Source organism: Erinaceus europaeus, chromosome 15, assembly GCF_950295315.1.
Source record: "Erinaceus europaeus chromosome 15, mEriEur2.1, whole genome shotgun sequence".
Lineage (NCBI taxonomy): Eukaryota > Metazoa > Chordata > Mammalia > Eulipotyphla > Erinaceidae > Erinaceus > Erinaceus europaeus.
In genome coordinates this window covers 34,389,280-34,401,454 of record NC_080176.1, presented here as the reverse complement: position 1 = coordinate 34,401,454, position 12,175 = coordinate 34,389,280, and the positions used below count along the sequence as shown (strand labels likewise).

The 12,175-nt window shown below is 38.5% G+C and overlaps 1 protein-coding gene across 4 annotated transcripts in view; it reads left to right on the top strand.

Annotated features, from left to right (window-relative positions):
* Positions 1 to 12,175, top strand: part of ESCO1 (establishment of sister chromatid cohesion N-acetyltransferase 1) — a 67,043-nt gene that overhangs the window by 30,867 nt on the left and 24,001 nt on the right. For all 4 annotated transcript variants that reach the window (XM_060173572.1, XM_060173573.1, XM_016188405.2 and 1 more), the window contains exon 6: positions 6,693 to 6,824. In XM_060173572.1, the coding sequence (XP_060029555.1) occupies positions 6,693 to 6,824 (132 nt within the window). The remainder of the gene's footprint in view (positions 1 to 6,692; positions 6,825 to 12,175) is intronic.

The following is a 12,175-nucleotide window of genomic DNA, read 5'->3' as shown; positions in this document are numbered from 1 at the left end:
TTTTTTAATTTTTTTTTAAACAATAGAGGGCAAGAGATAGAGACAGAGAGGAAAGACACAACAACACTGAGTCAGGGCTTGTGAAACTACCTCTGTACAAAGACTTCCAAAGCCTTGACTGGGAATTCAAGCCCAGGCCCTTGTGCATGACTTAAAGTGTGTGCTTCCTGGGTGAGCCATCTTCCTAGTCCCCAGTATTGTGTTATTTTTTTAAATTTAAATTTAAATTATTTAAAAAAAATATTTTATTTATCCCCTTTTGTTGCCCTTGTTGTTTTGTTGTTGTAGTTATTATTGTTAGTTATTTATGTCGTTGTTGTATAGGACAGAGAGAAATGGAGGAAGGAGGGGAAGATAAAGAGGAGGAGAGAAAGACAGACACCTGCAGACCTGCTTCACTACCTGTGAAGTGACTCCCCTGTAGGTGGGGAGCCGGGGGCTGGAATTGGGATCCTTAAGCTGGTCCTTGCGCTTTGCGCCACCTGCGTTTAACCCACTGTGCTACCTCCCGACTCCCAGTATTGTGTTATTTTAAATCTATACTTTATAAGCAGCTTATTCAATAGTTAATTGGAAATAGAACATAATAACTATTGTAAATTTGTCAAGATGAAAAAGAGGTAATACTTTTGAAAAATTTCTTTATTGGGGGATTAATGTTTTACAATTGACAGTAAATACAATAGTTTGTATAGGCAGGAAAATACTTTGATTAAAAATTAATTTGAGTGAGGGCTCACAATATAGAAAATAAAAGGACCCAAAATAATAGGAATATATACATGTGTTGTTACTATTTTTTTAATTTATTGCTATAGAAAGAGTAGGAGAGACCACAGCACAAAAGCTTCGTTCAGTGTGGTATGGAGTGGAATTCTGTCTGGATCATACACATAACTAAGCTGTATACTGTCCAAGTGAGCTAATTTGCCAGTCCAGGAATATGCTTTTATAAATTTATTAACATGAGAGAGATAGCGAGAACCAGAGTATCATTCTGGCACATGGACCCTTATGCATGCAAGTCTGTTGACCTAACTGCTATACCATCTCTTGGTCCATAATAGTGATATCTATCTACGTATCTATCTATCTGTCTGTCTTTCTGTCTGTCTATCTAATCTATCATCTATCTTTTTAAAAAATATTTATTCATTTTCTCTTTGTTTTTGCCCTTGTTATTTTATTGTTGTAGTTATTATTATTGTTATTGATGTCTTTGTTGTTGGATAGGACAGAGAGAAATGGAGAGAGGAGGGGAAGACAGAGAAGGGGAGAGAAAGATACCTGCAGACCTGCTTCACCGCTTGTGAAGCGACTCCCCTGCAGGTGGGGAGCAGGGGGCTCGATCCCAGATCCTCTTACCAGTCCTTGTGCTTTGTGTCACCTGCGCTTAACTGCTGCACTACCGCCTGATTCCCTCTATCATCTATCTTATCTATTGTAGCTTCATCCAACATAATGAAAATATATATTTTTTGTTAATGAAATTTACAAATATGAGAAAATACTTTTGGAACAAATGCAGAGTTTTAGGAGAATTAAGGGGGGAGAATTGTGTCATCAAATTGAGTATTTTTCTGTTATAAATCAGTGGAGTGTGACAGTTGTATTATCTAGAATACTACTTAATATGGTAGCCATTTGTAAGCTGCTGAAAATTTGAAATGTGGTTTCTTAGAATTGAAATATACTGTAAACATACAGTATTTCAAAGACGATGAAATAAAGGTATATAAAATATCTCACTGAAAATTTTTTGTATTTAATATATTTTGAAGTTGAAATATTTAATACTTGTTGGGTAATGTTAAGGTTATTTTTTGATAAATAACATTATTAAAATTAATTTTTATCCACTTGCTCTTGCATTTTTTAACATAGCTACTAGAGAATTTTAAATTGCATTTGTGAATCATGTTTCTGTTGATTAGTGCTGGTTACTTACTGCTGATGGCGATGATAGTAATGATCATGATGACATCTAATTTTTTTTTTTTTACCAGAGCAATGCTCAGCTCTGGCTTATGGTGGTGTGGGGGATTAAACCTGGGACTTTGGAGCCTCAGGTATGAGTGTCTCTTTGCATTACCGTATTGCTATCTACCCTTGGCCCACATCTGATATTTTTGAATGCATTATTTCCTTGTGTTGCACTATTTCCCCATTACCAATGATGAAAATGAGACAGAAATGCTTACTCATTACTGTGACAACTGACTGCTTGAAGAACTATCTGTATGTTGATATTTATAGTTCACAATAGCCAAAAGACAGAAGTGACCAGTGTTCATTTGTGGATGAATAAACAATATGTGTATACATACATTGGAACTTTAAAAAAGGAAATTTTTATACATGCTATACAACATAATGAACTTTGAGGACAGTATGTTAAGTTAAATAAACCAGTCCAAAAAGACAGATATTATATGATTCCACTTATATAAGGTACCTACCTACCTTAGTCAATTTTATAGAGGCAGAATATAGACTGCTGATTTCCAAGATCCGGGGAGAAGGGGGGGTGGTTGGTGAATTGTTAGTGGGTTTAGTTTCAGAATTAAAAAAAAATTATTATTATCTTTATTTGTTGGATACAGACAGCCAGAAATTGAGAGGGTAGGGGAATATAGAGAGGGAGAGAAACAAAGAAACACCTGTAGCCCTGCTTCACCACTTGTGAAGCTTCCCCCCTGCAGGTGGGGACAGGGGGCTCAAACCTGGGTCCTTACTCATTGTAACGTGTGCTCAACCAGGTGTACCACCACCACCCAGCCCCTAGTTTTAGTTTTATAAAATGTACAGGATTTTTGGATAGAGAGAGCCAGAAATCAAGAGAGAAGGCTTGGATAGAGAGGAAGAGAGACAGAGAGACACCTGCTGCACTGCTTCACTACTCATGAAGCTTTCTCCCTGTAAGGTGGGGACTGGGACTCGAACCTTGTGCATTGTAACAGATGCACTCACCAGTTGCGCCACCATCCGGCCTCAAAAAGCTTGAATTTTTAAAAATATATTTTATTTATTAATGAGAATGATAGGAGAGAGAGAAAGAACCAGACATCACACCGGTACATGTGCTGCTGGGGGTTGAACTCAGGACTTCATGCTTGAGAGTTCAGTGATTTATCTATTGCGCCACCTCCCAGATCACAAAGCTTGAATTCTTTAAAATATTTTTCCCATATTTTTAAAAAATATTTATTTAGTTATTTATTCCTTTTTGTTACCCTTGTTGTTTTATGGTTATAGTTATTGTTGTTATTGATGTCATCATTGTTGGATAGGACAGAAAGAAATGGAGAGAGGAGGGGAAGACAGGGGGAGAGAAAGACCTGCCTCACTGCTGGTGAAGTGACTCCCCTGCAGGTGGAGAGCCAGGGGCTTGAACCAGGATCCTTATGGCAGTCCTTGTGCTTTGCGCCACATGAGCTTAACCACTGCGCTACCGCCTGACTCCCTTCCCTTTAGTTTTGTACACAGTCCGTTACTTAACATTTGATTTACCTTTGATTATTATTCTAAGGCACCATAGAAACTATGATCTTGTCTTAAACTCTAGCTTTTTCAGGAGTTAGGTCAAATTTCACAGTTGAAGAGCAGAAAGAACAAATGGAATGTCATTTCTTAAAATTAGATCATATTGCTGAATATTTGTTGTATAAGAATGGAAAACAGTTACTGTTCTATAGCACAAATATGAGGTACTGGAGTGTAGGTGACTGTAGCTGGTCTATCATACCTTTTATATATATATAATAAAATATAATTTTATTATCCTTAAATCTATTATTTATTTTGACACTAGATTCATTGTTAGACTTGGTGTCTGTATGACTATTCAGTTACTCCTAGTTTTCTGTCTTTCTTTAAAGTGACAGAGTGAGTGACAGAGAAAGAGGAGAGATACCTGTTTCTCTACTACTCATGTATCTCTTCCCCCATGCCCCCTGCAGATAGGGCCTGGAGGCTTGGACCTGGGTTGTTGCTTATGGTGACCTGTACTCTACTGAATGTACCACTACGTGGCCCTGCTATGAAAATGTTTATCTGACTATGGGAATGAATCCAGGGCCTCTGATAGCTGACCAACCTCCTGGGCCCATTGTTTCCATTGAGGCATGGAGAGGAGACAGACAGCACAGCATTATAGAGCTTCCTCTGCCCGTTTTGTGGTGCTCCCACGTGAAGAAGGGGCTCAAATTCAAGGCTTTGTGAACGATAAAGCATGTATGCATACACTTTACTGGTCTCCTAATTTTATCAGAACTTAATAAGAGTTTTTAGAGATATTATAATACTTTTTATTTATTTTCCCTTTTGTTGCCCTTGTTTTTCATTGTTGTTGTAATTGATGTTGTTGTTGGATAGGACAGAGAGAAATGGAGAGAGGAGGGGAAGACGTGGAGAGAAAGATAGACACCTGCTTCACTGCCCGTGAAGCGACCTCCCTGCAGGTGGGGAGCCGGGCGCCTGAACCAGGATCCTTACTATAACCCTTATTTTATTTTCCTGCCATGGCCTGGCACCTATGTACCATTTCCCAGTGGACAGTAGAGCTCTGCTCCATCATTCATGAAGCTTGTATTTCCTTGTGGTGCTGGTAACTTGGACCTGGCGTCTTTACACATTCTACTGGGTGAGCAAAGTGGACATTCTACTGGGTGAGCTATCTCTTGGCTCCTTAAAAATTCTTTAAAAATGTCTACGAACCAGAACAAACCATGAAAGGAAGCATATTTGAGACATTAAAAAGTTTAGGTTGGGGAGTCGGGCGTTGGCGCAGCGGGTTAAGCACACTTGGTGAAAAGCGCAAGGACCGGGCAGAAGGATCCTGGTTCAAGCCCCTGGCTCCCCAGCTACTGTAGGGGAGTCGCTTCACAGGTGGTGAAGCAGGTCTACAGGTGTCTATCTTTCTCTCCCCCTCTCTGTCTTCCCCATCTCTCTCCATTTCTCATTTTCCTATCCAACAACGACATCAGTAACAACAACAGTAAGAACTAACAATAAAACAAGGGCAAACAAAAATGAATAAATAAATATTTTTTAAAAAGTTTAGGTTGGGGCAGGGGTAGATAGCATAATGGTTATGCAAAGGGAGTCTCATGCTAGAGGCTTTGAAGTTCCAGGTTCAGTCCCCCAAACCACCAGCTGATTATTGTTCTGGTAAAAAAAAAGTCTAAGACCAGGAAATAGCTCACCTAATAGAGAACACCTTACTGTGCTTGTCCGCCTGGGTTTGAGCACAGCACCACGTGCCAGCATTATGGACAATGACACAGTGCTGTGGTATCATTTCCTCTCTCTCTCTCTCTGCACCTCTCGTTCTCTAAACATGAAAATGAATGAGAGGGAGTTGGGTGGTAGCGCAGCTGGTTAAATGCACAGGGCACGAAGCACAAGGACCAGCGTAAGGATCCCGGTTTGAGCCCCTAGCTCCCCACCTGCAGGGCAGTTGCTTCACAGGCAGTGAAGCAGGTCTGCAGATGTCTCTCCCCCTCTCTGTCTTCTCCTCCTCTCCATTTCTCTCTGTCCTGTCTAACAACGGTAACAGTAACAACAACAACAATAACAACAATAAAAAAAGGAAGGGCAACAAAAGGGAAGATAAATATAAAAAATTAAAAAAAAAGAAAATGATTAAGAAATGACATGTGGTGTCTGCTCAGATAAAATCTATAAAACATTTCTTTAGCATTGTAATAATTTCAGCTGTAAAGTAAGTATTCTCATTGTTAGAGTATTTGCTGGTTGAGGCTTGGTACCTTCTTTTCAGTGGTTAATGAATGCTGTAAATCAAGTGATTAGACCATTAAGATGGAAATAGCTTTTAGTAAAATTACAAACAGATCTCATCTTAAAAAAACACTAGGCAGTGGTCTGGGAGGTGGCACAGTAGATAAAGCCTTGGACCTTTAAGCATGAGGTCTTGAGTTCACTTCCTGACAGTGCATGTACCAGAGTAATGTCTTGTTCTTTCTGTTCTCTTGTCTTTCTCATTACTAAATAAGTAAAATCTTTAAAAAAAAATACTGGGGGCCAGGTGGTGGCACAAGCAGTTGGAGCACACACATATGTGTGTCCCAGGCCTCTCCCCACTTGCAGGTGAAGGTGAAGCAGGTCTACAATGTTTTTCTCCCTGTCTGTCTCCTCCGCCTCTCAGTTTCTCTCTATCCTGTCAAAAATAATAGGTGGGATAAAAGGGGATAAAATGACTGTTGGGAGTCGTGGATTTGTTGAGCAGGCTCTGAGCTCCAGTGATAACTCTGGTGGCAATTAAAAAAATGATTATTTTATGAGCGACTGGGCTGGGGTAGATAGCATAATATTTATGCAAAGAGACTCTCATGCCTGAGGCTTTGAAGTTCCAGGTTCAAGCGCCCCTCCCCCCCCCTCTAAGCTAGAGCTGATCAGTGCTTTGGTTTTAAACAAAAAATCAAATATACATATGGAGTGACAAACTGCTCCTCCCTACTTCCAGGGGTCAAATCTAGGAGCCACACATGGAAATCTCTGCGCTGTCTACTGAGCCACCTCCTCAGCCACAGCATCTTCAGTTTTGTAGTCAGCATTGGATGTTACAGATTGAAAGACGTAGAACTTTTATGTTCACAGTATACATTTAGAGGTTGATATTCTGCAGTCACTCGTTTGGAGGAACAAACGTTTCATTTGTGCTTTGTAAATAGGATGCAGGACAAAAGAGATTTGGAGCAGTTTCCTGTAATGTCTGTGGCATGCTTTACACAGCTTCAAATCCAGAGGATGAGACACAGCATTTGCTCTTCCACAACCAGTTTATCAGTGCTGTGAGATATGTGGTAAGTAGGATTCTCGGCTTTTGTGATACGTGATCAGAAAGGTCAGGATTTTAATGAGATGATTTGTCATTTTAAATGACTAAAGAGTTTTTTTGTTTTTAGGAAATAGACAAAGCTCTTGTAGTGTATAAAAGCCTTTTTGTGCTTTCAGGATACGTAAATCAGCTAATTTGTTCTGGCTGATTTATGTTGTGGGATTTTTTTATTTCAGTTATATTTTTAAGCAGTTATTTTAACTGTTCTAACAAGTAATGCCAGTCAACTTTAAATTTAAAACTATCTTGAATTTGAATAATTAACTATTGACATGCCTGTTTAAAGTTCATGAGTCTTGGCACAGCTTTTCATTTAAGGTTTGGCAATGTTTGTATGTGTGTATACACACATTATCAGATAGGTTCTTTTGATATTTCCTTTACTTTCTCTTTAATAAGTTTACCTTTAAATTAAAAAGGATTCGGAAAGGGTAAGACCTCAGAGTTAATAGTATACCAAAAAAAAAAAAAAAAATCCCACAAAGTAAATATGTCTTAGTATGTATTTTTAAAATGCATGTGCATTTGAAACATAATGGGTACTATTTAATATTTGTTTTTAGGAAGTAGCAAAACTGCAAATAATTTTGAGCCATTTCAGATATCTTGTAGACAACAGTAATATAATGTAGTTGCTATTTACCTGTATCTGAAATGGAATGAGTCTGTTGTTGTTCTACACGTTACCTTCAGTACTCGAATTAATAAGACCCCCAGGACATCTGAACTGAGACACCAGTTCATTTCATGCAGGCTTTTGTATAGGAGTCAGATGTTGGAACATCTAAATATTTTGTCAGTAAAATTTATATCCTTGTCTTTGATTAAAGGGTTATTATGCATTGTTTTCATATCCCATTACTTTTTTAAAATATTTTTTTATTGTTGTAGTTATTGATGTTGTTATTGTTGGATAGGACAGAAAGAAATGGAGAGAGGAGGGGAAGACAGAAAGAGGGAGAGAAAGACACCTGCAGACCTGCTTCACCTCCTGCAAAGCAACCCCCCTGCAGGTGGAGAGCTGGTGGCTCTAACTGGGATCCTTAACGCTGGTCCTTGGGCTTTGCACCAGGTGCGCTTAACCTGCTGAGCCTGACTACCCCCCATTACTTTTTTTTTTAATTTAAACTTTTATTTGATAGAAACAGAGAAATTGAGAGGGGAAATAGGGAGAGACACCTGCAGCCCTGCTTCACCACTTGTGAAGCTTTTCCCCTGCAGGTGAGGATTGGGGGTTGAACTGGGGTCCTTATGCATGATAATACATGCACTTAACCAGGTGCACCACTGTCTGGCCTCCTACTTAGCTCATTACTTAAATTTGACAAGTGAGTTTTTTTTTTTTTTTTTTACTGTGGTCATTTATTTTATCTGCCTTTTTTCATATTCATATATAAGTAAAACATACAGTGTTTGTACATAGAGTATCTTTATCTAGATAGTGATTTACCATCTGCAGTTTGTATTTTTAGAGTTGACAACATTAATATCCTTACAACTTTGAAAAAAAATTTATCAGGCAAATAAATTGTAGAATGCTTTTGACAGAAATATTCTCTTTATTTTATTATTATTATTTTTAAAAAGAATTTATTCATGAGAAAGACAGGTGGAGAGAGAGAAAGAACCAGACATCACTCTTATACATGTGCTGCGGGGGATTGAGAATATAATGCTTTATCCACTGCGCCACCTCCCAGCCCACAAATTTTTAGAAATTAATTTACATTATTTGATTCATATATTTTTGTTTCCCTAAAATTATTAACATACTAAATTTCAAAAATTGAATTCTCCATTATAAGGGACGTTCTTCATTTCTGAGAAAAATCATTCAGGAAACATGCTCTTAGTAGTAAGGGCTGTTGATTTTGGGGGCAAGGTGGGGTCATCATCATCTAAAGAAATGTATTCCTACAAAGCCGTAAAGTAGTGTGGCAGCTTATGGAAGTTTGAGTCCTGACCCAAAAACTTACTCTAATCACTCCTCATAGGACAGAACTAGGGGTTCTTTAATTCATTTATTTTTAAAAAATGCTCAGGAGAGAAGGAATTGAGTTCGATAGTTGGAGATCTTTTGCAAATACTAAGGTAAATATTGTTGCTTTTGTCAGGTGAGGTAGCTGACTTGGTAACTCCCCTGCTTATGCTCCCATGCAACGCCACCCAGATTCGAGCTTCCACCACACTGAATGTACTCTTTCTTTCTGTCTCTTTTGTAGCTCTGAGAAAAAAACAAAACAGCAGCAAAAACCTTGTTTAGCTGTTTCCATATATATGTATATATAAAGTGGAAACTCGGGAGTCAGGTGGTAGCGCAGCGGGTTAAGCGCATGTGGCGCAAAGCGCAAGCACCAGCATAAGGATCTCGGTTTGAGCCCCCAGCTCCCCACCTGCAGGGGAGTTGCTTCACAGGTGGTGAAGCAGGTCTGCAGGTGTCTTATCTTTCTCTCCCCCCTCTGTCTTCCCCTCCTCTCTCCATTTCTCACTGTCCTATCTAACAACGGCTATATCAATAACAACAATAACTACAACACCAATGAAAAAAAACAAGGGTAATTTTGTAGTGTAATTTTTTAGTGGAGAGAAGATAAAAAGCATGTCTATATTTTAAATGCTCTGCTGGAATCACAACTGTCAATTTTTGGTTCTGACATTGGACACCTGGTATTTATTGTGTACTGCATAGATAATAAACTCTAAAGTGGTTGACAAAACATATTTAATCTGCTTGGCATTTTTTACTAGAATTTTTTAATTTATTAGTGAGGGTATTGGAGATAACTCTAGCACATAATTTACCGGGGCTTAAACTAATGCCCAAAGATAGATGCTCTACTAATGTATTACAGCCTATGCCACTTTTCTATGTTTCCTATGCCACTTTTCTATGTTTTTATGAATAGATGGACATAAAACAAGACATCTGGTACTCTTAAATTCATCTTAGTTGAATAATGCTCAGTGACTAGAAATAAAGTTTTGTTCTATTTAACTCTTAAAACTAGAGTAAATTAGAACAATTTGACTTTTTAAGTTTTAATCAAGCCTTTTTTTTTTTTTAATGGAAATAAGTAGCTTTTTCCTAGGGGAATTTTTTCCCCTTAAGCATGGTAGTAATCTATGCCAGTTGAAAGTTCTATTTTCACAAAATTAAATCAAAGTTATTATATAGGTTAGATGCTCCCCAAACCTGTTTTTGGTTGAATGAAATCTCCTTTGCCTCATTTCTTTTCTAGCCTTTCTTCCTTCCGTTTCCTCCCTCTCCCCCCCACGGTGAGAAGGTGGCAGAGAGAGAGAGAGAAAGAGATCATAGCACCTTCAGTGGGGGTCAGTATCAAACTGGATTATATACATTTCAAAGCAGCATACTATTTAAGTTCTTTGCCTTTTTTTTTTTTTTTTAAAGACTTTAAAAAATATTCCCTTTTTTGTTGCCCTTGTTTTTTATTGTTGCTATTGATGCCATCATTGTTGGATAGGACAGAGAGAAATAGAGAGAGATGGGGAAGACGGGGAGAGAAAGAGAGACACCTGCAGGCCTGTTTCACCGTCTGTGAAGTGACTCCCCTGCAGGTGGGGAGCCGGGGGCTCGAACTGGAATCCTTAGGCTGGTTGTTGTGCTTCGAGCCACGTGTGCTTAACCTGCTGTGCTACCATGACTCCCCTTTGCCTTATTTCTTATGTCATCTTCTGTTTTGGGTAGGGAAGTGAGTGCTGTTTTTCTCTATTCCTTCATTGAACTATATCTGCCTTATTGACATTGAGTAAATATATTTTATATCACTTAATAGAAACTATTTAGGAATGAGTTTCTTAATGCCTTATAGGTCATATAGGCTCTGGGTTAGACTTAGGAACAATTTAGTCAATTTAGTTTCCTTGCATAAAACAAGGTTGCCAGGCTAGCAATCTGTCCATTTAAAAAAATCTTTTTTTTGGGGGGGGGGGAGTCGGGGGGTAGCACAGCGGGTTAAACGTACATTGTGCAAAGCTCAAGGACCGACGGATCCCGGTTCCAGCCCTCGGCTCCTCACTTGCAGGGGAGTTGCTTCACAAGCGGTGAAGCAGATCTGCAGGCATCTTTTCCCCTCTCTGTCTTCTCTCCTTTCTCTATTTCTCTCTGTCCTATCCAACAACAGTGGCATCAATAACTACAACAATAAAACAACAAGGATAATAAAAGGGAATAAATAAATATTTAAAAAATCTTTTTTTATTTTTTTTGTAACCAGGATTATCTCTTGGGCTTGGTGCCTACATGAGTCCATTGTTCCTGGTGTTCTATTTGAGGGAGGGCAAGAGAGAGGAAAGGAGACACCTGTAGCACTGCTCCACTGCTCAGGAAGCTTCCCTGCAGGCATCAGAGTATTGCACATGGCAGTGATGGCTGAGCTCTACAAGGTGAACCACCACCTGCCCATAGGAACCTATACTTGAACTCAACTGTATTTGAAGTTTTTAGTCATACAGAAAAGGATTAATGTTTGCTTTTCTTCTTTTTCTCCTTCTCCTCCTCCTTTTTTTCTTCTTCTTTTCCTTCTTCTCCTCCTTCTTTTAAAATTTATTTAATAACAAATAAACCTATACTTGAACTCAACTGTATTTGAAGTTTTTAGTCATACAGAAAAGGATTAATGTTTGTTTTTTTGCTTTTCTTCTTCTTTTTCTCCTCCTTCTTCTCCTCCTCCTCCTTCTCTTCTTCCTCCTCCTCCTCCTTCTCCTCCTCCTCCTCCTCCTCTTTAAATTTATTTAATACTTTTTCTTTTTAACTAGACCACTGATCAACTCTGGCTTGTGGTGTGGGGAATGGAACTTGGACCTTTGGAACCTCGGGCATGAGAGTCTCTGCATAACCATTATGCTATCTGCCCACACCAGTTTTTTTCTTTCTATCTCCTTTGAATTCACATCTTACTAAATGTTTTGTGGAGGGTTTTGCTCCTAAAGTATATGATAAGTCCTAGCCTTCAAGTTTGGAAACAAACCCTGAAACAAACAAAAAGTGAACAATAAGAGATATAACTGGTAAAGCCATTAATTAAGTTATTTAAATAAAATAGTTAAGTGTCACAATTTATCTTCATAGATGAAAAATGATTTTTTTTGTTTTCATGAGTGAAGATTTGATTAAAAAATCAATATCAGGAACCTAACATATCCATCCAAAAAAATCTGTGTACACATATGTTCTTGGCAGCACAATTTGTAATAGCCAAAACATGGAAGCAACCCAGGTGTCCAACAACAGATGAGTGGCTGAGCAAGTTGTGATATATATACACAATGGAATACTACTCAGCTGTAAAAAATGGT